General features: G+C 53.8%; 1 protein-coding gene across 1 annotated transcript; it reads left to right on the plus strand.

Annotated features, from left to right (window-relative positions):
* Positions 1-242: 242 nt before the first annotated feature.
* UBE2G2 (ubiquitin conjugating enzyme E2 G2) lies at positions 243-25,639 on the plus strand (the record flags this gene model as incomplete). The annotated part of the gene is made up of 6 exons (XM_080695780.1): positions 243-285; positions 13,117-13,152; positions 13,246-13,291; positions 22,168-22,286; positions 24,521-24,661; positions 25,527-25,639. The coding sequence occupies 6 exons, from the start codon at positions 243-245 to the stop codon at positions 25,637-25,639; spliced, it is 498 nt and encodes a 165-aa protein (XP_080551906.1).
* Between the last annotated feature and the right edge of the window lie 1,136 nt (positions 25,640-26,775).

Consider the following 26,775-nt stretch of genomic DNA (forward strand, 5'->3'; position numbering starts at 1 on the left):
CGCGCGCTCCGCCCGTCGGCGCACGTCACTGCGCAGGCGCGCCCGCCCCGCCCGTCGGTGTTACGTCACTGCGCGAGCGCGCCCGCCCCGTCGGCGCACGTCACTGCGCAGGCGCGCCCGCCCCGCCCCGGAAGCGCTTGTAGCCAGCGGCCGCAACCCGGAAGTGGCCCGGCGTCGGGGCAGCGAGCGGGCGGCGGGACGGCGCGGATGAGGCCAGGCCGCTGAGCGCAGCTGCTCGGGACATGGCGGGGACGGCGCTCAAGAGGCTGATGGCCGAGTACAAGCGTGAGTCGGGGCCGGGCCGTGCTGTCGGGGGCCGAGGCCGAGGGGCGTGCTGTGTCCCGCGACTCCGCGCCCAGGCGCCCTCCATCCGAGGCCCGCCCGGGCAGTGGAGTGTGGAGTCCCCCGGGCTCCTGAGTAACTCCGGGGACCCGCGGTCCAGCTGCGGGCGCGCGGGGCGGGCGGGAATGGGCGCAGCCCCCGAGGACTGAGGACTGGCCTACCCGAGAGCTCTGGACCAGCTGGACTCGGGGCAGGCCGGGGACCTCGCCGCGCGCCGCTCTTCCTCGGCTGGTTTGCTGTCCGGGTCTCTGGGGAAAGCACGGGGAGGAGAGGGTCGAGCCCCCTCAGCCTGCCTCGCAGGGCCTCGCTCTAACAAGTGTGGGGATGCCATTGTGTTTGGAAGTGCTGGGCACCCGATTCGCTGGTGTGGTCAGAGGGTAGCCGCTGAGGTTCGCACCGGGGCCCTGGCACAGACACGGGCCAGACCCTATGTATGCTGCTCGTGGCTCTCAGACCTGAGCCTCAACCCTTCAGCTCTGCACCGCCTCCACATGCATAGGCCAAGACCACAGTTGGTCCAGCAGGGGACGCGCCGAGGGAGGAGCCTGAGCCACAGGTGTCAGTGAGGTTTGCTGCTGCAGCCGTTATTGGGTTGAAACTAGTTTGGGGGAAACGTTGAAAATAAGCTAAAATAGCCGGGCGCGGTGAGGAGGATTGCGGTTTGCGGACAGCCTCATGAGACCCTGTTTCAAAATAGAGAATTAAAAAAAATAGGGCTGGGGGTGTAGCTTGGGGGTAGAATGGCCCTAGGTTCCATCCCTAGTAACACACACACACACACACACACACACACACACACACACACACACACACACACACGGAAGCTAAAATAATGAGTGTCATTGTCCTAAACTGTAGGGTGAGGCCGCACAATGAAAATTGACGTTTGGCTTAAGCAAACCGGAGTGATGTGCGTACAGGCCCAGGAAGGTAGATGTTCAAAAGCCCATATCCTGGGGCCTCTAGAGTAGGAACACAGATGCATACATTTAAGAGAGTTTTAGGGGACAGTGGGGACAGTGACCACACTGAGTAGAGGGTTGGCTGTGGGAACTGTTACTTGGCGGTCATGGGGTGTCAGCTGTGTGAACACCATTTCTTGGCATCCAGGTCTGTTTCTCTCTGTTTTACTTCTTTTTACCTGTTTCTGGGCCGTGAACAGGTGTTACGTTCTCATTTTTATAAAGAAGGAAACCATTAAGCCCTGAAGAGGCAGTTAACTTCAGGCAGCTGCTTCAGTCCAGGTTCAGCATTGCAGAACTTGTCTTTCCTAAGGATATTAAGGTGCATTAACAAGACACCCAAAGCAGACTCTAAAGGTGTCTCCTTAAGACACCATTTCCCAGGTTTCTTCAGACACTCTCGGGGACTCGAGGTGGTTCTTGGAGATGTGTAATTAAGGTTACTAATTAGCTGATAGAGGGGGAAAATGGATATGTTCTGGGCTATCTGAGTGGGGCCAGTAATCACAGGAGGCCCAAAGCAGGAGAGGAGGTCAGAGAGGCTAAAAGTATGAGGCCTCCACTTGCTGGAGCTGCTGTGAAGAGGAGAGAGGCACTGAGCTGAAGAAGCTCAGCGACCCCAGGCTGGCACCGGTCTGGAGCCTGGTGCTATAGCCACGCAGAGCGGAGCTGTGTCAACAACCCCAAGAAGCTTGGGCTGGAGCCCAAGACAGCACCTTGATTTAGGTCTTGCGAAACCAAGCAGAGAACCAGCTGGCCCAGCTATGCCCAGGCTTCTGACACATGGAAACTGAGATCAGCAGTGGGTATTGTTCCAAACCACGAAGTGTGTCAGTTATAGACAGTGACAGGAAATAAATACAGCAGTGCAGAAAACCAGTGTAGATTGAGGGATTTTCCCTCCTGTACCCTAGTAATGGGATAAAAATCTAACGTGTGTGTGTGTGTGTGTGTGTGTGTGTGTGTGTGTGTGTGTGTGTTTTGTGGCACTGGGGTTTGAACCCAGAGGCATTTTATCTCCAAGGTGTATCCCAGCCTGATTTCATTTATTTAAATATGTTCTCTCTCAGTTGCTGAGGCTGGCTTCGAACCTGCAATCCTCCTGTCTCAGCCTCTCAAGTACTGACTGGGATTACAAGCGTGCACCACCACGCCCAGCCCTTTTAATGTTTCTTGTTTTTTCTATCTTAGCATCTAGTTTGTCTTTGGTATATTTAAGGTAGCATGTCCCAAAGGTAGACTTAACAGAAACCACCTCTCTGTGGAGTGGAGTGAAGGTAGTTTGGTAGGTGTTCAGCTATGCTTGTTGTGTTTCTACAGAGAACTGCAGACGTTTAGAGGTGGCAGGCCTCGGGTGTGGTTCTGTTCAGGCCCTTAATTTTATTGAGTTCATGAGAAACTGAATAATTTGCCTCATTTCATACAATTGAGAAAAAGTAATCGGGAAAGAGGACCCTGGTTTTTTTTTTTTTTTCTTCCTCTTTTTCCTTTTTGATAGTGAGGATTGAACCCAGGGGCATTCTACCTATGAGCTACACTCTCAGCTGCATTTTATTTCTTATTTTGAAAGGCTCTCACTAAGTAGCTGAGGCTGGCCGCGCGCGAACCTGCCTCCCAAGTGCTGGGATACAGGCACGCGCCACCACATCTGGCTCGGGATGACCTCATTTAATTCTTCTACATCCGCACAGACCTTGTTTCCAATAAGGTCATCGTCACACATTCTGGGCGAGCTTGGATTCGGGTGGAGTAGTAGAGCACCTCGTGGGGGCCAGGCTTTAGGCGTCCCACCGGACCCAGTGCTGCTCTGTCGCCGCCGGCACCTGCCTCGGTTCTTTTCGTTGTTCGGGCTCCGGGCCTTCGGAGGAGGCACCTGGTATCTTTCCTTTATTGCTCCCCCTGCTTTTAGCCTTCATTTGAGTGTTGGCATTTGCTGCTGATCATGGCCCCGACACACCCTCCTGTGACCGCGTCTGGCCCAGAGTCCTGCCAGGCCCCTGCTCCTGCTGCACTTTGTCCTGTTCTCAGCACACAGCTGGACCCCCCTAGGGTTAAGTCAGGTCGTGCCCTCTGCTGACCTTCGGCCTCTCAGGCCTCGCCCATGCCTTTGTCTCCGCTCCCTCCTCTCCTGCTCCTGCAGCTGGCCTCTGGCATTGGCAGCTCCTTTCTGGACAGCTCAGCACTTGTGCCCTCCCCACTTCAGGGAGAATCCTTCACTGTCTCTTTCTGTCACCTTTCCCTGCCATTTCTCCTCTCTATTTTAAAAGCATATTTTTTTTTTATTGTGGAGCATATTGTATATGTAAAAGTATATAGAAGGTGTGTGTTCCGTTTAAATAATAAAATGAACATCTTCATGTTGGCTTTCTGTTGCTATAACAAAACACCTGAGACAATCTACTTATAAGGAAGAAAGAGTTTATTTTTGCTCCTAGTTTGAAGGTTTCCACCCATGTGTGGAAGAACCCTTGCTTTTGGCTGTTTCACCTTGTGGCCAGCAAATGAAAGAAGTGGAGGAGGGCCAGGGGCCCACATCCCCTCCCAGGCTGCTCTTAATGACCCAAGGCTCCCACTAGGCCCTTCCTCTGCTCTTCCCTTGTCCTGGCCAGGTCTTGAGTTCTGCCATGGTGTGCTGCACACTGTAGGCCCCAAGCCAAGTTGGTCCTGGATAGGAGCCTCAAAATAGTAAACCAGAATGCTGGGGAGTTTACCTATGGCCCAGAGGTGCTAGGCAGGCGCCTCTCTCTCTCTCTCCCCCCCTCCCTCCCTCCCTCCCCCTCCCTCCCTCCCCCTCTCTCCCCCTCCCCCCCTCTCCCCCTCCCCCCCTCCTCTTTTTTGGCGGTACCAAGAATGGAACCCAGGAGCATTCTACCTCTCTAAGCTATACCACCAGTCCTACTTTTTTATTCTTTATTTTGAAACATGGTCTCCCTAAGTTGCAGAAGGCCTTCCTAAATAACTGAGACTTCCTAAATAACGAACGTGCTATCCTCTGGTCTCAGCCTCCCAGGTACTGGGATTACAAGCGTGTGTCACCATGCCCAGCTTCAGGTATTTTAATATAGCAATGGAAGGCTGACTTCCACAGTTCCCTGACACCTAGCTTGCAAATAGAACATGAGCAGTGGCCTTTAAGTCTTCACACGCCTTCTCTCTGCCATAGTGACTGTCATTCCAAATTTTCTGTGGAGCCTTCTTTTCCTTTTCTCCATATCTTTTTTTGTGTGTGTGTACGGGTCTGGGGGTGGAACCCAGGGGCATTTGACCTCCAAGCTACACCCCCTGCCCTATTTTTTAAATTATTATTCTTTATTTCGAAACCAGGTCTCACTGAGTTGCAGAGGGCCACACTAAGTAGCTGAGGCTGTCCGCGAACCGCGATCCTCCGGTCTCAGCCTTCCGAGTGCTGGGATTACAAGCGTGTGCCACCACGCCTGGCTTTTTCTTCATAATTTTAAGACGTTATGTACCTCTGAGCAATGTGTTGTTACTTTTGCCTGTTTGCATATGTAAAAGTATATAAAGATGTGTTTAGATTAAGTAATTAGGTGCCAGTGTATGTTATTGTAACAACCTACCTTAGATGATCAACTCATAAGGACTAAGCCAGGGCCTCTGCCACAGCTACATCCCAGCCCTTTTTATTTTTTATTTTGAAACAGGCCTTGAAGTTGGGACCCTCCCGCCTTAGCATCCTGAGTTGCTGGTGTGTGCCCCTGCGCCTAGTTCGCCATTCTATTATCCGTGGTCTTTTAGGTTATTCCAATTTTTTTTTTTTTTTTTTGTGGTACTATGGGTGGGACCCAGGGGCATTCTATCTCCGAGCAACACCCCAGCCCTATTTTTTTTATTTATTTTGAAACAGGATCTCACTGAGTTGCGAAGGGCCTAAGTAGCTGAGGCTGTCCGTGCACCGAGATCCTCCTGTCTCAGCCTCCTGAATGCTGGGATGACAAGCGTGCACTGTCAACACCTGGCTAGTCTTTTATTTTTCTATCACTGCTGCTGTGAATATTTTGAGATTCTGGTAGACGTGCAGGTGCCTAGTGGATGTCAGCAGGCCGTGGGGCGCTCACAGTTGCTGTCCTGGATAGCGCAGCCGTCAGGGAGGCTCAGCCAGTCCTAGCCACTGCGGAGTCCCCTGCGCTGGCACCGGCTGTGTGCAGCCCTTCATTGTCCATCTGACAGGTGACCTGGAGTCTCAGGTGTACTTTGTGTGGGTCCTTGTGAATAGCGCTGAGCAGCCTTTTGTGTGTATTAGCAACTTGCCTTTCTTTCTGTGTGAACTGTGTGTCTTGCCCATCTGACTTAGGGCTATTTGTCTTACTGACTGACAGGAGTTGTGTCTCCAGCCGCCGGGGTTCTGTGCTACTTACCTCTCTGTGCTTTGTCTTTTCAGCTTTATGGGGCCTTTTTCTTTCTTTCCTTCCTTCCTTCCTTCCTTCCTTCCTTCCTTCTTTCTTTCTTCTTTCTTTCTTTCATGGTACTGGGGTTCCTGGAAACCCTTCTACCTCCGGGCTACACTCCCAGACCTATTTTATATTTTTATTTGAAAATAGGGTCTCTTGAGCCAGAGAGGCTGGCTTCGAGCCTGCGCGATCCTCCTGTCTCCGCCTCCCAAGCCAGAGATTACAAGCCGCCATGCCCGGTTCCATCTACCTTTAAAAGAAAAGCAGCCTGGTGGTGTGCCAGGGATGAGTGTGATGGCGTGGTGACCAGCCTGCGGAGCTCTGGCTTGTGTTCCTTTGAGGCGGCAGCGTGGTCAGGGCCTTGAGCGCCACCTGGCCCTGTCCCCACCAGGGCTCCAGGCAATGCCTGTGCCACTCTGCCTTTGCTGCCCAGCTGCACCGGGCCAGCGCAGCGCCCTCTTGTCCACAGGAGTACGAGCACTAGTAAATGGGACAGGTGGGACAGCTGGCTGCCGTGAAAGCCGCGTGGCGCTGCCGTGGCACAGGCTGCGCGCCGGGTGGAGGAGTCGGAGAGAGTGGCGGGAGATGTCATCGCAGCGTGTGAGTTGCTCGTAGAGGTAGGAGTTGTCCACTCACCTCTCAGGCCTTGCTCGACGGCAGAGGCAAGCTGACAAGCAAAACGAGTAGGATCCGCGGTGCAGAGACCACGCCGCACTTGTCTGCTGATGGCCACAAGCGGCCCAGCTCTGTAGCTTTCTAGGGCTGAGTACCTAGGCCTCTGGGTCAAACGAGACATTTTCCTCGTGGAGCCAGGACGTCCAAGATGGAGGCGCGGGCAGCACCGGCTTCCTCTCTGCGACTCTGTGTTCTCCACCCTGCAGTCCGCTTAAAGACCCTACTTACACACTCTTCTCCCCCTCGCGCTTTGTACTTAACACATCCTGGGCTCTTTCTGGACCAGCCTGTAGAGGGGTGTATTGCTGCGGAGTACTTACTGGTAGACACAGCATAATTGACTGGTCCCCTGTTTACATTTGGACTATTTCCAGTTTTTCTTTTTCTGTTACACATAGCCTAAAGCAAATTGCCTATGCATACTTTTTTTCTTCTTATTTTTACCAGTGTACCCGTGAGAAAGGCTCTTAGAAGTGGGATTGTTGAGTCAACGCCACACTTTTATTTCATCTTGTGTACCGGCTGTATTTTAAGAAAAAAGATTTGCAAGTATATTAGTACTCTCAAGGAAGCAGTGGTGAAAAAGAATGGTCTTCGAAAATTTCTGATATTGTAGTCAGCCCCAGTGGCAAAGTAGGTTAGGACAGGAGGGTTGCAGGCTCAAGGTCAACCTCACCAATTTAGTGAGCCTCTTAGCAACTTAGTGAGACCTTGTCTTAAAAACATTGTGTGTGTGTGTGTGTGTGTGTGTGTGTGTGTGTGTGTGTGTGTAGCTGTGGACGTAGCTTAGAGGTAGAGTGCCCGGGTTCAGGCTCCAGCACCGCCCTCAACCTGATCGTGTTAAGTCTTGTTTCTCTTTTGGAGCTTGTTTGTTAGCAGTAAACATGAAGCTGTATGTGTGTGTGTGTATGTGTGCATGAGAGAGAGTGCACACATGTGTGCACAAAAAACAAACCAGGAAAGAAGCTGGTAGCCCTTGAAGTGCCCTCCCTTCTGTGAGGGTGGCTGCCGGCAGGTGTCGCTGCTGAGTCGCAAGGCTGGGGAAGCTTCTCCCCTTAAGAGCAGATGCTGGCTAGCATTGCAGGTCTCCACGAGGTGTTAGGCAGCCCTTTCCCCTCCCCAGGCGGGGCCGCAGGGAAGCCCCAAGGGGCACCCCATCTCAGGACGAGGCGCTCACAGTGAGTCCCAGAGCCGGTGGGGGAGTCTGCCTTGGTTTGCTCTTAGGACCCTGGGCCGGCTCCCGCTACTATGGGCTCCTAGGCACCCAGCTTTCCACACCCCACGGTTTTAGCAGTTGAAAATCCATCTGCTACAATCTGTTGTTTTTAAGCGTTTAGATGATTACTAGATTTCCCAGGGTGGATGTAGAAAGCCTGACAGTTTGGGGTCTGCCCTCACGGAGAAAAACCTAGACAAGCTTTGTCCTGCCATGGCCGAGGTTAGCCTCCCTGGACCTTGACCTTGCATTTGTGCACCCCCCCCCCCCCCCCCCCCGGCCCGGAAGTGGTCCACAACTGCTTGGCGTGGGGCGTGGCTCTGGCCCTCCTGCTTCCCCAGCCTTCAGTCCCTCGCCCCACCCTTCTGGGCCTCACTCCCTCGGGTCGGGCTGCTCAGCAGGCGGTGGTGGCATCCTGGAAGAAGTCGCGTCTTGGCCCTGTCTACCAGGGTGCAGGAGCAGCCCCAGTCAGTGCAGTCAGGCCGCCCTGTCCCTGCCGCATTGCCCCAGGGCTGCTTGTTCCCGGGAAGCCTCCGGCTACATCTCCACCCTCAGCCTGCCTTCAGCTTCAGGCTCACTCCCAGCCACACGCTCTCCTCTCTGCTTGCCTGGCTTCCAGCTGCCTCAGCCTGGGCGTGTTTAAAGGCGAACGCCTGGCTTCCCTCTCTCCTTTCCCGGTGTGCCCAGTGTCGGCACTGCAGTCAGCTGAGCTTGCTGCAGGACAGTGACCACCTCCACTTGCTGCCCCGTCTCCACCACCTTCCCTGCCTGGGTTGCTGCGGTCTAACTTGTGAAACTGCGTGTTAGCATGAAGTAGGGGGAGGTCCTTGTGAGTCCCACGGGTGAGGAGGGAGACAGTGTGCCGCAGGGTGCCCAGGCCGCGCCCACCGCAGGCGGCTGGCCTCCCTCCCCACCGGAGCACACGCTGTGTTTGAATACTTGTAAGTGATCTTGTATGCTCCATCCCTGGCATACGAGTGTGGTGGTGAGTGGTTTCTCATTTTTCTTCCACCCTGTGAGTGCCACAGCGTGTTGGCAGGTGTCTGGGCGGTTGACATTTTCTAGCCTTCCAGCCAGTCCTTGGACGCAGCCCTGGGTGTGCTCAGGCTCCCGTGGAGCGTGGGCTCCTCTGAGGATCACCAGCCAGGCTTTTCCAGGCGCTTGCACCGCTGTGGGCGCTGCCAGCACCACTCCTGTTCTTTCATGTATACGTCTTGTCTTGTCTGCAGCTGAGCTGTGGGCTTGTGGCGGGCGTCATGATCCTTGCACGGCTTCAGCGGCTTTCCCATGTTGGTGAGTTGAGCACCTGCTCTCTGGTGTGTGTGTGACAGAGTCAGAGGCACGCGCAGGCTCAGGTCTTGTCTCTTGTTTAGCATGGCTTGAAGGCAGCCTTCGAAGTTCAGGTGCCGGCCCTTTGCTGGGCAGATGTGTTGCAGATTTCTTTTTGTCTACGGCTTATCTTCCCATTCTTTGAAGACATCCTTTAATGTCTGAAGCCTTTCGTGTTCTTAATTGTATCCATCCTTTCCTTTAAGGCTAGTGTATTTTAGTTATAGCACCATTGTCTTATTTAAGATACCACTGTTGGGTATCTACCCAAAAGAAAAGAAACCAAACTACCAAACTAATGCATGTGTATCTATGTTCATAGCTGCACAATTCACCATAGCTAAACTATGGAACCAGCCAAGATGTCCATCAACAGATGAATGGATTACAAAACTGTGGGATATGTACACAATGGAATTTTACTCAGCCATCAAAAAAACTCAATTACATCATTTTCAGGGAAATGGATGGACCTGGAGGACATTATGCTGAGTGAGATTAGTCAGGCACAAAAAATAAGAAATCAGATGCTTTCCCTAATATGTGAGAGTTAGGGAGAAAAGAGGAGCAAACAAGACAACCTAAAGGAGGAGAAATGAGGGGGGAAGAGGAAAATCTCTAAAGCTCACAATGTACTTAAACATATAGAAGTCAATCACTAAGCCAAGCAAGGGAGGGAGGGACGGGGAGGGAATGGGGTGGGATTTGGGTAGGGGTTAAATCAGCGATGAGTACATGTTTGTACACACAAGTTTTTTACCCCAATAAGTTGTATGAATATAATGCACCAATAAAAAAAAATTTAAAAAAAGAAGTCTTTATTACAGGAACATGAAGATATTGTGTATCACCCTTTGAGAGATTCATGATTTTGTATTTCTCAAGACAACTGAAATGAATTTGGGGCCAGCTTTACTGAGATAAACTGTTCAGCGTGCACGTTCTTCACGCTGCAGTCTCTGCTGCCATCCTTTGGAACATTTCCGCTGTCTCCAGAAAGGCCCTTGTGCCATCCCTGACCTCCCGGTTCCTGGCAACATCATCTCTAAGTTGGAATCCAAAGTCCAAAGTGGTCCGGATTGGGAAGTGAGTGTGAGGAGCACAGTTATCCCAGGCGTGCGGGCCGGGGCGCTGCAGCTGCCCTGAGTCCCCCCGCTTCTGGAATCGCACACAGGTGGGATCGTGCAGCCTTTTGTAGAGGCGCTCTTGAGAGCCCCCGTCCCGGCTGGTGCGTTCTCTCTGACTGCTAAGCAGCGCCCCAGGTGGGATGCGCACCTCTTTTGCTCACTTGCGGGTCGGTGGGTGTTTGGTGTTTGCAGTTTGGGGCTGTTGTGAATAGTCACTGAGTACACTTGACGAAGTGTACGTGAGCCGTCGGCATTCCCACCAGAGGCGCAGCGGGCTGGGTGCTCAGCTTGCCTATACTTGGCATTGTCTGTTTTCTAAACTTTAACCATTCGATTGTGACTAAGGACATTTATCATGTTAAAGACATTCAGCCATCTCTTCGTGTGCATGCACACGTGTGCGCGCGTGCGTGTGTGTATGTGTGTGTGGTCCTGGGGGTGGAACCCAGAGGCCTTCTACCTCCAGGCTATGCTCCCAGACCTATTTTATACTTTATTTGGAAACAGGGTCTCACTAAGTAGCTGAGGCTGGCTTTGAACCTGTGCAATCTCAGCCTCCCAAGCGCTGGGATTACAAGAATGTGCCACTATGCCCAGCCCTTTTTGTATGATTTTAATTTGCGTGTGTGTGTGTGTGTGTGTGTGTGTGTGTGAGAGAGGGGGGGGGACTGGCGATTGAGCAGAGGGGCGTTGTACCTCTGACTATTCTTTTTTTTGAAATGGGGTCTCAGTAGGTGCTAGGTTGCTAGTCTGGCCTGGGCTGGTGTCCTCCTCTCATCCTCCCAGCACTGGGTCCAGGCCTGCGCCACAGCCTGGCCGCGGCGGTGTCTGCTCATGTGCCTATTTGGTGTCTGCCTTAGTTGGGCTGCTGTAACAAAGAGCTTTAACAGGAAGCGTTTGTCGTCTGCTGTCTTTCTGTTGGGACCCACAGGGCTGAGGTGCAGCTCTGGCCCTGGGCGGCCCCTCTGCTGCGCAGCGCCCTCTGCTGCCTGGCCGCCCCCAGCCCCGGCCTCTTTGTCCCCTCCATCCCTCCTTATGTGTGGTGCTGGGGATTGGACCCAGGGTGCCCCAGCCCAGCCCCTTGCGAAGACCCCGTCCACTCAGGAGGCTCGCCCCGCCCCGCCGCCATCGACCCGGCACACAGGCGGCTGGATTTCCAGCGGAAGGATGAAGGATGCGGCCCGGCCTCCAGACCAGGTGCTCACGTCCGCCCAAGGTGCTCTGTCTTCAGTTAGTGCCGCGCGGAGCCCTCGCAGTGGAAGGCGGCCTCCCGCCGCTCCTGCCTCCTCCCGCTGCGTCTTCGGGCTGCTGTAGGCGGCACGCCCACTCCTTGCGCGGTGGTCGGTGGTCGTACTGGACGGCACGGCCTGGCTTTCGTCACGTGACGGCGTGGCCGAGCCTGCCTTTGCTTTTGAGCGCACTCGGCGGGAGGAGCGAGCCGCGGGGCCATCTCAGTTTGCGTAAAGCGCACCGTTTGGGGTTTGCACAGTGAGACTGCACGCGGCACACTTCTCAAGACACATCCCCGCCGCCAGGTGAGGTGTGGACATGTTTGGGTTTTGTGTGGCTGGAGTCCGGCCGCCTCGTGTCGGCGGAGCGAGCCGCGGGCCATCTCAGTTTGCTCCTTATAGGGTGTGACTGGTCTTGCTCACGTGCATTTTCATTAACCTTTCAGAATGATCTCGTCAAATTCAAACAGCTTGTTGACTGACATGCCTTGAATCTGTAGATTCAGTTTCGGAGATTGATATATTTAGGATAGTTTGGATTCATGAACATAGAATAATCCTCATAAATTAAAGTCTTCTAAAAACTTTTTGTCTAGCTGAGCATGGTGATGTTTGCCTGTAATCCCAGTACTTGGGAGGCTGAGACAGGAGGATCAGGTTTGAGGCCAGCCTCAGCCACTCAGCGAGACTCTGTTTCAAAAATTAAATGGGACTGAGGTGTAGCTCAGAGGTAGAAAGCCCCTGGATTCACCTCCCAGCACCACACATGCAGAAAAACACCCCTGGAGCCACAAGTGGAAGTGCGGTGAATAGCACAGCTGGTCTTGAGTGGCCGGGTGGCGCAGTGACTTGTCACTGCCTGCGGTTCAGCGCCGTGGGATGTCCCACAGAGCATCGGGTCTGGGGGCCACGGACTTGGCAGAGTGGTCTTGAGACTAATAGCCACCTTACAGAATGCTCTGCATAATTGATAACTACAGGCTTCTGCAGCCTCAGCTCTGCTCCATGTCTCTGTCACATTCAGCAGGGTTTGTGCCAACTCTTAAAGAGACAGGCAATACCATTGCTTTGGAAAATAGTGTACTGTGTTACATCTGTGAGCCTTAATCTCAGTAACCAGGAGGGTATTTTGGAAAGACAGTTTGCCACATTTGTAAAATGAAGTGGTGTTGGTCAGGGTGACTGGCCTGTAATTTCAGAACCCAGAAGGCTGAGGCAAGATTGCAGGTTCGAGGCCAGCCTCTGCAGCCTAGTGACACCCTGTCTCAAAATGAAGTATAAAAGGGGCCAGGCTGGGCGTGGTGGCACGTGCTTATAAGCTAGTACTTGGGAGGCCGAGACAGGAGGATCCAAGGTTCAAAGCAGCCTCAGCTACTCAGCCAGACCTTTGTTTCAAAATAAAAAATAAAATAAGAGCTGGAGATGTAGCTCAGAGGTGGAATTACACACACATACACACATGTACACACATACACAATCACACGGGGCTGGGATTGTAGCTTATTGGCAGAATGCTCCTGGGTTTCAGTCCCTAGTACCAGGAGGAAACACACACACACACACACACACACACACACACACACACACACACACACACACACACACCAAAAACCAAGAACAAAGGTTCATTGCTGCATTGCTGTAAAAGTCTGTTTGTTTTTATAAAGAATTGTGCACATAATCTTAGTATTAAAAATGTGCTGGTATTTACTTTGGTTAAACAGAGTTGTCCTCTTTTAAGACATGACTCTATTATCTATAGTCTTGTTCTTTGTAAAAATGTTTTGTTAGAGTGTTTGGTAATGGTTTTACTTTTTATCTTTATAGAGTTAACACTGAACCCTCCAGAAGGAATTGTGGCAGGTAAGGTGCTCAGTAAACTTCCTACAGTGTTTTTCTAATTGCCAAAATTGTATTCAAAATTAAAATGTCGTGGCATTTTTTCTTTCCCTCCAGGCCCGATGAATGAAGAGAACTTTTTTGAATGGGAGGCGTTGATCATGTAAGTGAGCCACCGCGTTGTGTTGAGTGCTGACGTGGGGCTGTGCAGGAGCAGTACCTGGTAGGAAGGCCAGGGATCCCAGGACGGATGTGTTTCCCTAGAGGGGAGGAGGCCGGCAGCCAGTGCTGTCTAGGAGTCGAGTTTCGGGAGGGAGAAGCAGAGGGCCTGTCTTTTCTCTCTACTTGCGTGCCCCAGTCAACACAGAGGACCCCTGCACCCCATGTGCTGTGCGGCTTCTCACCTCAAGCAGTGGTCAGCTCTGTAGTGGACAGCAGCCGGGCGTCCTCGTGTCCAAGCCAGCGTGGCACCGTCTACCTGGAGCCTGCGCCAGCTCTGCAGCTTGAGGCCCAGACCCCAGCATGCCCCCATCCAGACCCAGTTGTGAGTCTGGGCCTCTGACCTGCTACAAATTGGGAACCCTAGGCTGCTTCCCGGGTGCATTAGTGTGCTAGGGCTGCTCACAGGAAAGACTGCACGTGCATTCACCAGTTTATTATGAAGGGCCTTAAGGGGCCAGGGGAAGGTGGGGAGGGTCCTGAGCTCAGGGCGTGTCCCCTCCGGCCTGCCACGGCATGGAGTTCTCCAGCTCTTCTCTGAAAGCGGGCAGGCACCCTGCCGTCCAGAGCCCCCAGACGGAAGCCTGTCCTGTAGGGTCTTACAAAGTCATCACAGGATGTGGTTGCTGACTGCTGGCTGGGAGCCCTTCAGGGCCTGCATTCAGTCTCCTTGGCCTGCCCCTCTGTGGGTGGTCCTTCCTCCAGGGCATGTATGGGGCAAGACTCTGGAATCAGGAGGGTCTTAGAGTGTGCCCTAGCGAAGGGTAGGCTCGAAGGGTAGGCTCGTTAGTGCCTTTATGGCCATCTCTAACACCAAAAGCAGGGGAAGACGGAGTGTCTGTGTCTGATTTGGGAGGAGACATTCTAGTTTCCAGGACCTGCCTTGGGAGGGACTGATAAGCCAGAAACTGGGAAAAACCAACAGATTGCGCTGTGCGTGGTGGGGCACGCCTGTGACCCCGGCAACTTCAGGGACTGAGCAGGAGGATCACAAGTTTGGGGCCAGCCGGGGCAACTTAGCAAGGGCTGGAGGTGTGGCTCAGTGGTGGAGTGCACTGAGTTCACCCCCAGTACTGCCCCAGCCCCAAGCAGCTCACATGACCACATCTCAGTGGGCATGGTGGCCTGGCCCCCGGAGGTGCCACCTCCTGGGAGCCGAGGCTGGCGTGTGGCAAGGCCTGGGCCTGCCCTGGAAGGCCAGGGCGCCTGCGTCCCCGCCCTCCCTCTGCCTCCTGCACGCAGCTGCCACCAGGTGGCTGTCGGGCCCAGCCCCACCCTGGGCTTGGGCCGGCTTCTGGCCGTGCTGTGGCCCTGCTTGCTTGCGCCCTGTGCTCTTCTACCTTCTTACGCAACAAAGCGTGGTGGGGTAGACCCAGTGGGCCGGCTCGCCGCAGCGCCCTTGCCTCTGGGACGGGGTGCCCCACAGGTAGACCCGGGGGCCGGCAGCCTCGCCGCCTCGCCTCTGAAATGGGGCGCCCCATAGGCGACAGGCGTGCCGGCTTTGCTGGGTGGATTTTGCTGGGTGGATGAGCGGAGGGCCGACCTTGGGTGGCGGGCCTCTGCCCGTCCCCTCGGCCACGTTTGTTCTGGTGAGTGCTTCTGTGTGTTGTGTGTGAAGGTTGGCTAACGGAAAATTGACGTGAAATGAGGGCTTCTGGTAAGTAGACATTTAAAAATCATCACGAAAGAGCTGGGCATGGTGGCGCACGCTTGTAATCCCTGCGCTTGGGAGGCTGAGACAGGAGGATCGCGCAGGTTCAAAGCCAGCCCCAGCTTCTAAGTGAGGCTCTCACAACTTAGTGAGACCCTGTTTCCAAATAAAATAGAAAATAGGTCTAGGAGTATAGCCCAGAGGTAGAAAGCCTCTGGGTTCCACCCTCAGTACCACACACACACACACACACACTCATCACTAAACACTCCAGGTACAGTACAGCAGGCCTGACATGTCTGGTGGTCTCTGAGAACCTACTTTCTGTTACCAGTGCACAGCACACGTGCTTCCTGTGTCTGAAGGTTTGTGGACTCTGTTTCTGTGTAATGTGGTATGGTAGCCCCCCATATCCTTAGACAGGTCCCAAGACCTGTGGTGGATGCCTGAAGCTGTGGATAATGCCAAAGCCTTTAAATGTTACACCTTTTCCTAAACATACATTTTTGCAACACATTTAAATTATAAGTTAGGGATGCAAGAGCCAAGCAACAACTAATAAGAACTAGTAAAGTAGAACAGTTATAACAATATTCTGCAACACACGGTATTTAAAGCATGGGTTGTTTCTGGGATCTCACGTAGGGTAGCTGACCTACAGACGCGGGGGTGCTGTGGCGTGTCTGTCCCGAGGCAGCGCTGGGCAGTGGTGAGCCACAGTGCCGTCCTGTAACTAGCGGGCTGTGGTCCAGCCCATGTCCGGTGCGACTCTGTGTGCTTTCACAGACGCTGCGGAGCGTGCGTGCGACTTGCTTCATCTGCGTGTCCTGTGTCAGCAGACACACCGCGCCGTCCCACGTCACCTGCCTGCTGTGGGTGCAGGTTGTCGGCAGCTGTCCGCTGGAGACAGGTCAGGGCACCTGAGCTCGATGCTCAGGCCGTTGGCTCGTGCACGCCCACAGCTCATGTCTTTAGAGGCCCCTGAAAGGAACAGTTGAGCCCTCCAGTGTGTTTTCTTAAAAAGTGTTCATTGTTAAAAATCTGTTAGGGTAACTATTACTAATTTTAGATAAACAGTATAAAAGTAAACCAATATTTTGAAAACCTGCCTTAAAAAGTAATTAGAACCCCTTTTAGGGAGCGCATTCTCGTGTTTGAATAGGGCTTTTGCCTTCGTGTGGAATTCCCCTGCTTCAAGAGCTGGTGAGCGTGTGGGTTTTGGTCCTGTTCCAGACCCTTCACAAACAAGAGGCCATTTACAAATGTACTTAAAAGGTTCGAGGAAGGGAATTAGCTGTCCTCCTCGCCTGCCTCACCCTGCTGCTTGGCAGGCAGCTGGCTGGGCTTCGCCTCCTGGGTTAGTGCCCCCCTCTGAACATCTGCCGGCCTCTGTCGTCAGCTGCCTGCGGGGCCTCTAGGCTGCTATAACCAAAGGCTTTCCCAGCAGGCCTGCCACCTCAGCCTGGGGCTTCGCCTCCAGGGACTTCTCTAGGTAAAGTGGGAATGGCTCCACAGCATAGGGGCTAGGAGTGGGAGCCACAGCAGGACAACAGGCGTGCCTGAGCCTCCAGGCACAGGACCAATCAGTACGGCCTGTCGGCCCTCCCCATCCCCCACCTCCCTTGTGGCACCCTTTGAACCCGTGGCTCCAGGCCCTCCCAGCCCTGGGTCTGTGGCCTGCGAGCCCCAGCTCTCAAGGCCTCAGTGCTGGGCTGTGGCTGCAGGGAGGTGCTCCCCAGCCTGCAGACACTTGTGTCCTGTTGGTCCTGCCCCAGTGTGCCAGAAGCGATGGCGTTGGTGACCGCCTCTCTGCAGCAGCCAGCTCTTAAGGCTGTGAAGAAACAGAATCCCTTCTTGGAAGCTTGTGGCCTCTGGTGGTCTCCCTCACGCTCCCACAGTGCACTGTGGTTGGGGGCATTCCCCAAGGCTCTCCGGGGCTTTACAGCAGCAGCTCAGGGCTTCCCTGGCAGTCACTGCTCTTGCGGGTGCCAGGCCCCAGAGCGGGCAGTGTTGCTCCCAGGGCTGCTGAGACGCGGTATGCTACGGAAGAGACCGCACACGCATCTCTGTGGCGTGCTCATTGCTCAAAGAAGGCCCATCCGCCGGGATGCGGATAATTGGTTTTCCTGATAAGGGCTTGTTAAGCCAAGCAAGTTGGGGTCCTGAGCTTTATACCATGGTTTTCTTCACTGAAGACTGCAGAGCACCTCACGTGGGCCGATCACACCCTTGGTGAGGCCCTGACTGCTAATGCTGCTACTGGCCCCCAATGAGCCCTTGCAGCAAGGAATGGTCTTGCCCACAGGTTGGCCCTGCTAAGCTCTAGAAACGTTTTTCCCATGTGGTGATGATGATGATGATGATGATGATGATGATAATGATGATTTTTTTTTTGTGGTGCTGGGGATGGAACCGAGGGCACTCTACCTCTGAGCTACACCCCCAGCCCAATATTTTTTTATCCTTTATTTTGAAACAGGGTCTCACTGAGTAGCTAAGGGCCTCACTAAGTAGCTACGGCTGGCCATGAACCGCGGTCCTCCTGCCTCAGCCTCCAGAATGCTGGGATTAGAAGCGTGCACCACCACGCCCGGCTAAAGTTGTTGATTTTGAGGATGTGCAACTTAGATTGTTGTTGATGGATTATGCTCTTGGTGTTCTGTGTGGCCCACTGCGACTGAGGTTTTAAGTTTAGTAATTTGTATCTCTGCGGTGAACTGGAGCCGTCCTGAGCTTGTGCGTGGAGTCGGGTGGCGTCCACCTTCATGTTTTTGCATGTTGGTGTCCAGTTGTCTCGGCACCTTTGTGGGAAGAGCCCTTCCCCATTGATTGACCTGGGCACCATTGTCAAAAGCCCATGGGTCATCACCACAAGGGGTCGTTTTGGAATCCGGCTGCGTTCCACTGGCCCGTGCCCGCACACAGCTCTTGATTTAATGTAGCTTCGGAGTAAGTTTAACATGGGAAATGTAAATCCTCCAACTTTATTCTTCTTCAAGACTGTTCTGGCTTCTGAGTGCTGTGCATTTTCGCGTACACTGTAGGATGCACTTGGCAGTTTCTGCAGCTGTGCCTATTGGGGCTTTGATAAGAGCTTTTCTTGCATCTCGATCCATTTGAGGAATATTGCCACTTTACCAGCGAACATTCCAGTGCGTGATATGGAATGTCCTCCACACATTTGTGTTACTACAAGGGATGGAACCAGGACTCTCTCTGAGCTCTACCCCCAGCCCTATTTTATTATTACATTTTTGAAACAGGATCTCACTAAGTTGCTGAGGGCCTCACTATGTTTCTGAGACTGTCCACAAAACTGCAATCTTCCTGTCTCAGCCTCCTAAGTATTGGGATTATAAGGATATGCCATGAGGCCTAGTTAGGTCTTAAATAGTTTCCAGAGATACCATTGTATGGACTTTTTTTTTTTTTTAAGTATTGGGGATTGAACCCAGGATGGTTCTACCTCTGAGTTATACACCCCAGTCCTGTTTTATTTTTAATTATTTTGAAACTGTCTTAAGTTGCTGAGGGCCTTGCTAAAGCTGAGGCTGGCTTCAAACTTGTGATTCTTCTATCTTAGCTTCCTAAGTACGGGGATGACAGGTGTGTACCACCACGCCTAAATCCATGGTTTTTTTTTTTTGTTGTTGTTTTTTGTTTTTTGGTGGTACTGGGGTTCCTGGAAACGCTTCTACCTCTGGGTTACACTCCCAGGCCTATTTTATACTTTTTATTTGGAAACGGTATCTTAAGCCAGCGCGACTGGCTTTGAACCTGCGCGATCCTCCTGTCTCCGCCTCCCAAGCGCGGGGATTACAAGCGTGCGCCACCTCGCCTGGCTAAATCCATGTTTTTAAATTTTGAAAAATCCAAAGCTGCCGGGCGTGGTGGCGCACGCTTGTAATCCCCGCGCTTGGGAGGCGGAGACAGGAGGATTGCGCAGGTTCGAAGCCAGCCGCGCTGGCGTAAGAGACCCTGTTTCAAAAATATAAAATAGGCCTGGGAGTGTAGCCCGGAGGTAGAAGGGCTTCCAGGAACCCCAGTACCACCAAAAAAAAAAAAAAAGAAAAAAAAAAAAGAAAAATCCAAAGCTGGGCAGCAGCACTTACCTGTTGTCCCAGTACTTGGGAGGCTGAGACTGGAGGATCCCAGGTGTGAGACCAACCTGTGGTAACTTATTTTGATCCTGTTTCAAAATAAAAAAAAAGAAAGTGCTAGGAGTAAGTTGAGTGACAGTGTCCCCAGGTTCGGTCCCCTTTGCTGCTGCAGGGGTGTGGGTGGGAGAGAGGAGGGCCTGGAGGACCAGCTGTCCTTGTGCTCCCCAGGGAGGTGGGGGGGGGATTGGCTTTTTGTCTGATACAGACATCTATATTTGGATATTTTCCAACACGTGCTTATTTTCTACTTAAATAAGGTCAAATGTTGTGTTATAATTCACTGTAAAGTACTTGTAAACTTTGCTGCACTTTAAATATAGTTCAAGCCGGGTGTGGTGGCGCATGCTTGTAATCCCCGTGCTTGGGAGGCGGAGACAGGAGGATTGTGCAGATTAGAAGCCAGCCACGCTGGTTTAAGAGACCCTGTTTCCAAATAAAAAAGTATAAAATAGGTCTGGGAGTGTAGCCCAGAGGTAGAAGGGTTTCCAGGAACCCCAGTACCACCAAATAAATAAATAAATATAGTTCAAATATAATTCATTTAATGTTTTCATTAAATAGAAATCTCTATTGCAAAGAGCAGGGCGTGACACCTGGGGACAGATGTAACCATGAGCGTCATGGTCTGGAAGGCAGCGTGGGTTGGTCAGCACGCGCCTTCCCGCCCTGGAGGGCTCTCCTTTTCCTCCCACAGTTCTTAGCATTGCTCTTGATGAGTGTCAGCCGGGGTGACTTGAGCAGCACAGAAGAAACAGGTGTGCCCAGGTCCATCCAGGCGTGCGCCTGGAGGGTGACGGTCCTGGGAGCAGGCGCTTCCCTGGTGTGCGCCCACAGGTAGCGCTGCTGAGCCTCGAGTGCTCCGGCTCTGTGCGGCCTCTGTGCACTGGGGGTGCTCCACAGCATGGTGGCCCAGGTCTGAGAGCCGGTCACTGGAGTCATAGTGTTGTTTATTCTAGTACGTCGCCATTGTGTGCTTGAGGCGTTCTGCCCCTGCGCTGTGGCTTGCTTCACAGGACAGGAAAGCAGCTTCTCCAACGCCTGCCTTGCGGCAGAAGACCTCCTCTCAGCAGACCTCAGGGTCCTGTGCTCCCGGGCAGCCACCACAGCCCTCGGCATCCAGAAAGGGAAGAGCAAGGAGCCACTCACTGGCGGCTTTTGTTTATTTATTTTTGCGGCACTGGGGATTGAACCCCCCGGGGCATTCTACTGAGCTACTCCCCCAGCCCTGTTCGTTTTTATTTTTTATTTTGAAACAGGTCTCACTCCATTGCCGAGGGCCTCGCTAAGTAGCTGAGGCTGGCCTCCCAGGCGCTGGGATTACAAGCGTGCATGCCCTGCCCTGCCCAGCTAGTCGCTGGCCCTTGACGCTGGCAGACCAGCCCGGCCTGCCAGCACCCACTGGCATGTTGCACCGCATGGAGTTTGCTCGAGTGACAGCAATGAGGGCTGGTGTTGAGAGCGAGGCCCCGCGGGGATTGCGGTGCAGCGGGGCCTGGCTCCTGCCGCCTTCGGTAAGACAAAGGCGCTTTGGGTAGACCTGCCGTGTCCTCTCCGGGTCCCTTCTCTTGAGCATTCCTCTGGAGACGAGCCACCTCTGGGGAAGGAGGCAGCGGCGGGCCCACGGTCAGTGGCAGGCGCTGCAGCCTGGCTGTCCCATGTACTTGTGCCACGCTGGGCCTTCTGGGACAGAAGGAAGCCCCAGTTTTAAGCCACAGTGAGTTGAGATGTGGGCACACCTGAGGAAATGTTTGTCCATGCTGAGGAGGCCCCTGCAGATTGGCTTTCCCTGTATTATGGGAAACAGCACAGTATCACAGTGCGACCCGGTCTCAGAGCCAGCAAGGCCTGGGGGCCTTAGCTGCCACTTCTCCAGGCGCAGGCTGTACCAGCCGCTCCTTTCTGGTGTGGGCTGTGTCCAGAGCACCGGGCGCAGCTGCCTCGGGACCTTGACTCAGTCCTGTAGTCCTTGCGCTTGAGCGCCGCTCAGCGGCAGGTGGGGCGCGCTGCCGTGCAGTAGTGGACTCGCCGCCGCCTCGTCATGCGGTGCCCCGGGCTGCCTGTTCCAAGGCCCCGAGGCCGTCACACAGTCACAGTCACTCCTCCAGACAAAGGGGCCATTCACTGTTGGGTTTTTACCCAAAAAAGTAGCAGGACACGGTTCTCCAAGTCAAGGTTTGTCTTGTAGATTGAAAAAATCCTGGTTCCACAAAATACCACATTGTCCTCCTGAAGCCCGTCGCCACCTCATGAAGATTACAGCTCCCTTTTGTCTTTTTCCCTTCATTGTGAAGATAAATATTGCTTCTGATATTTTGTAGATCTATATTCGTTTCACTGAATCAAAATAATTGTGCCCAGATCTTAAAAGCAAGTTTGTACTTTAAGATATCTCTTGTGAAGCGGAGACCATCTTGCATTCACTTGGTGCCAGTTCTGGTGTGGCTCCTCCGTGGCACCCAGGTCTTGGCTGGTGTGGTCTGCTTTCTGTCCGTGGCACGCCTCTGACTTCAGCAACTTATGAGCCCTTACAACTGGGGCATAGCTCAAAGGTAGAATGCCCTGGGTTCACTCTCCAGTACCACAAAAACAAATAAATAAAATAGCTCTGAAATGCTGCTCGCCTCTCTCCTGTATCGAGGTGTGCGCATGCTCACCCAGCGCCTGTCACAGTCCACTCCTGTACCTAGGGTGTCTGTGTCGATGCTCACCCAGAGCCTGTCAGTCCACTCCTGTACCTAGGGTGTTGCTGCTTCACATACTCAGAAGAGCAGTCTCCAGGACCCTGCAGCGAGGCTGTGTCCTCTGCTGCCCTGCTGCTGCCTTTGTTAATGTGAAGGCTGCCTGCTGTGGTCCTTGTGCTCACAGCTCAGGAGGAGGAGGAGGAGGAGGAGGGCTGGAGCAAGGCAAACTTCCGGCCAGAGAAGGCTCCCGGTGTTGGCAGTCTCGTGTTCCGTGCTGGGCGCTGCAGAGTGTGTGCTAAAGGCCGACTGCGAGCTTCCTGTCTTTCAGGGGTCCTGAAGACACCTGCTTTGAGTTCGGCGTTTTCCCTGCCATCCTGAGTTTCCCGCTCGACTACCCGCTGAGTCCTCCAAAGATGAGATTCACCTGCGAGATGTTTCATCCCAACAGTAAGTGCTCCTGCGCGTAGCTTTGTGGTTTTGTGGAGCACTGAGGATTTCAAGAGGAGTTTAAGAGGAGTTTATTATTACTGCTCTGGTCCTGGGGACTGACCCAGCCAGGGTCTTGGGCGTGCGAGGCAAGTGCCATGCCACTGAGCCACATATCTGGCTCTGATAATTATTTTTAATGTTTAGATAATCAATATAATCAGCTTTTAAAAATTGCTTTACCACAAATGGGTATGTTTTTATTTTACAAAATATTTTTTGGAAAGAACTATTCTCTAGTCTACAGTACTATTAAAGATTGGTCAGTCCATAAAAACCTGAGGAAAGCCAGGCGTGGTGGCACACACTTGTAATCACAGCATTTGGGAGGCTGAGACCGGAGGATCGTGGTTCGCTGACAGCCTCAGCTACTTAGTGAGGCCCTTTGCAACTCAGTGAGACCCAGAATTCAAAATAAAGAATAAAAAATAGGGCAGGAGATGTAGCTCGGAGGTCGAATGCCCCTGGGTTCCATCCCCAGACCCGCAAAAAAAAAAAAAAAAAAAAAAAAAAACCTGAGGAGTAGCCAGGCGTGGTGGCGCACTCTTGTAATCCCCGCACTTGAGAGACTGAGACAGGATTGCACAGGTTCGAAGCCAGTCTCAGCTACTTAGTGAGGCGTTCAGCAACTTAGACCCTATTTCCAAATAAAGTGTAAAATAGGTTTGGGAGTATAGCCTGGAGGCAGAAAAGCCCCTGGGCTCCACCTCCAATACCCCCCACACACACACACAAAAAAAAACTTGAGTAGCTCCACCCACTTGCGGAGTCTCTGAGATGTAGATGCCCCGTGGTCCAGGTGCAGGCTGGGAGAGGCGCACAGCTAAGCGCGGGCCCTGGCCGGGAGTCTCGCGGCCAGTGGTGAGTTGTGGGTGGACGGCCTGTGTGTGCCAGGCCCGTGTTGTGAGCGAGGGGAAAAGGCACAGCTAGTTCCTGCCTGTTGGTCAGTATTACACGTTCAGATGTAGGCCAGAGCAGGAAGCCAGTGTGTCGTGGCAGTGGGGGCGGTGGGAGGGACTCTGAAGCTGGACAGTCATGAGGATTCACAGGCTCAGGAAGGGATTAGGAAGTGCTGCTGCTGGGGCTTGCTGATGGAGGGCGCTGGGGCAGGGCACTGTTTCCCAGGGGTCACGGTGTCACCTTGAGGGGGTGGTGCTGAAGTTGAAACTGTCCTGACATCTACGGCTTTCCCTGACGGTGAGCACGGTGCAGAGAGAGCTGACCAGATCCACAGTGTGGACCCTGCGCCGACAAGGCCAGGGCAGCCCACCCAGCTCCTCGCTCTCTTCTCTGAGCAAAGTGGGCATGGTTCCTGGATAGCTGGGGAGACAGGGTGGGCAGAAGGAAGAGGTCAGTGATGGCCACACATTTCTAGGCTTTCATGAGCTGTGGACTCATGGGTTCAGGGGAAATCTAAGTTTACTTTAAATTGTCATCTGTGACTTCAGTGGCCGTTTATAACTTGGCAGTTATTCTGTCCAGATTGATCACTGTGTGCCCAAATGTGTATTGAACACGTAGATTCTCCCTGAGTGTGTGGAAGAGTGACAGCACACCTTTAACTTCCCCAGGGATGCCTGGGCTGAACGCACTAACTGTGCCTCTGTGCCTGGCCTGGGTCCCCATGAGCAGTTGCCTGAGGGGAGAGCTTGACCTCCAGGGAGCAGCTGCCAGAACAAGTTACAGAGAGGGATCTTGGTGCCCATGTAGTTTCTGGACACTTCAATAATTCCAGCTGCCTTTATCCTAGCCTCATTAGCATATCTTTTACAGTTGAGCTTAGGGGTTTAATGGTAGAATAGGAACATCTAAGAAATCTGGCTCTGCAAAATATTGTGAGTAAGCTTAATCACATGAGATATTTTGGTGAAATATTTACCAGATCACCTTTCATTCACTCCTTTTGAAGATAATGGTTAAGGAAATCCCTAAGAAGGTGGAATGCTACTACAACTGGTTAGAGCTAGGCGGGCTGGCCCAGAGGCCCTGTCAGCCAGTGAACAGGGCGCTGGGAGGCCCGGACAGGCCCGGCCCCGGCTCGCAGGCCCCACCGGGATCCGTGCAGACGTGAGGTGTGACACCCAGGTCCCCGGTCCTGCTCCAGCTGCGCAAACAGTGTGTCTGCGCCTGCGGCCCTTGTTCTCGGCCTGCATGGGGCCGGCCTCCCTGGCTCACCCGCTGCCCGGCCCTTGCAGTCTACCCGGATGGGAGAGTCTGCATCTCCATCCTCCACGCGCCGGGCGATGACCCCATGGGCTACGAGAGCAGTGCTGAGAGGTGGAGCCCAGTGCAGAGCGTGGAGAAGATCCTGCTGTCGGTGGTGAGCATGCTGGCAGGTAAGCGCGGCTGGCCACGGGCGGCGGCCACTGCTCCTGCACACAGCCTGCCTCAGGACAAGTCAGCCGAATGTGTGTCTTTGTGATGAGTCGTGCGTGTGTTTTAATGTTATTTAAGTGTAAGCATACTTCCCGTAATTGCAGATTTCAAAGCTAGTCTAATGTCTAGCTGTTGTGGCTATGATTAGCCATTCTCTGATCCTTGGACACTGTTCACTCAGTAGGTGTGTGTTGGGTTCTGCTGTGTGCTGCCCATTGCACTGGGGAGGGGGAAGACTCAGTGTGACAGCCTGCAGCTTTGAGGTCCTGCCTCCTGTCAATCTCACAAACCCATTGCAGCCTGCGTGCGCGCACGTGCGCGCACACACACACACACACACACCCCGGTTCTCGGGCTACCACATTGGGCAGAGGGAGCAGGCAGGCAGCTGAGGGTTGGGTACTGCTGGCCTTTGGTGGGAACCACGGCTGGGGGCGAGCTGGGCGGGCAGCTGGGGCACAGGTGGCAGGAGGAGGTGTGACGGAGGACAGAGGGATGGCCTGGCTGGGCGGGGTGGGCTGAGAGGGGAGGGTGCGGGTGCTCCCTGGCCCTGTGTGCAGGGTGTGTGTTCCAATGGAAATGCTGGTGCTGTCTCTGGGGTCCGGGATACAGAATTCAGGCAAGAGGAGAGCCTGTGTGTGAAGTAGGAGTCCTCCACCCAGGCACAGGAGCTGCTCAGGGGACTGACTGCGAGGCACGTGCCCTCCAAGGCGGAGCAGGCCTGCGCACCGGAGAAGGCCCTTGTCTGTGTCCCCAGAGCGAGGGCCAGCGGTGTCAGTGCTGCTCACGGAGGCCGCCCTTACACGCAGGCCGTTCCTCTTTCAGAGCCCAATGACGAAAGTGGAGCCAACGTGGATGCCTCCAAGATGTGGCGGGACGACCGGGAGCAGTTCTACAAGATTGCCAAGCAGATCGTACAGAAGTCCCTGGGGCTCTGAGGCCGTGCCACGCCCGCAGCCGTGCAGACCCCACAGAGCAGCCCAGAGTGCACCCTGGCCCGGTGGCAGGCAGTGCCCCCAACCAGCGCCGCACGGCAGCTCACAGCCACGGCACCCGCTGCTTCTCACCTCCCACCCAGACAGGCCTCTCCTGACTTCATGACTTGCTAGAATAACGACAGCTTGGCGCAGTGTTGACGTCTTCCTGCTCGCAGGTGGCACGTCCAGGCTGTCACCACTACCTCTCCTCGCCGCCATGTGGTCCCAGCTCCCTTCAGCGCAGCACCCAGGGCTCGTGCAGGCTGGCTCTCCAGGTGAGGGGAGGCAGCGCTGCTGAGGAAGACACGGGCCTGGGACAGGGCAGGGCAAGGCGTGTGCTCTGCGCCCTGTCCCCATTTCCATGGGCCCTGCAAGGAATTCGTGACTTCCCTCTCCCTCTGTGTTTTATGAGCAGAGGTTATTCTTGGAGCCTGGTTACAGCTGTTTTGTTTCTTGTCCATTACAAATTATCCCACCTAGAAACACTTCCCAGGGATGCTCAGTAAACGGGCTGATGAGAAACGGAGACCTAGAAGAGATGGTTGTTGCCGGTCTAAGGACCGACGGCTCCTCCTGTTCGCATTGGAGGGGTTTGCATGAGTGTTGTCCTTATTGGTGGACCACTAGAATTGCCAAGGTTGAGTGACATTTTTTCCTGGCTCCTGCGGTTTTTCTCTTCCAGTCTAAAAACTGGGAAGCTCTAGGCATCTGGACCGCACATGCGGTTGTACCGGGAACTTTCTGTTGGCACAAGGTCACTCTGCCTTTGAGGACAGGAGGGATCTAGCGTTAGTCGCCCAGAGTGCGGAGGTGTGCTTCCCTCCAGCGGGGACGTGGCTGGGACAGCGGGCTGCGGCCAGGGCCGGTGCAGGGCACTTCCCGCAGTCTGACTTTGACGCTGTCCAGTGTCTCATGGAGGACTCCCCGAGCGGCACCGCAGCCCGAGGCACCCTCGGGCTGTACAGGGCTGTGACGTGCGCCGCAGAAGCCTGGCCTGAGCCACACGGGGTAAGTTTAAGCAGGAGCTTCTGTTTTTAAAACGAGCTGGTCCGTGAGACGCGCATGGACTCACTTCACATACCCTTCCCTTCGCTGGC

The sequence above is a fragment of the Muscardinus avellanarius genome (genome assembly GCF_963383645.1).
Source record: "Muscardinus avellanarius genome assembly, chromosome: 5".
Classification (NCBI taxonomy): domain Eukaryota; kingdom Metazoa; phylum Chordata; class Mammalia; order Rodentia; family Gliridae; genus Muscardinus; species Muscardinus avellanarius.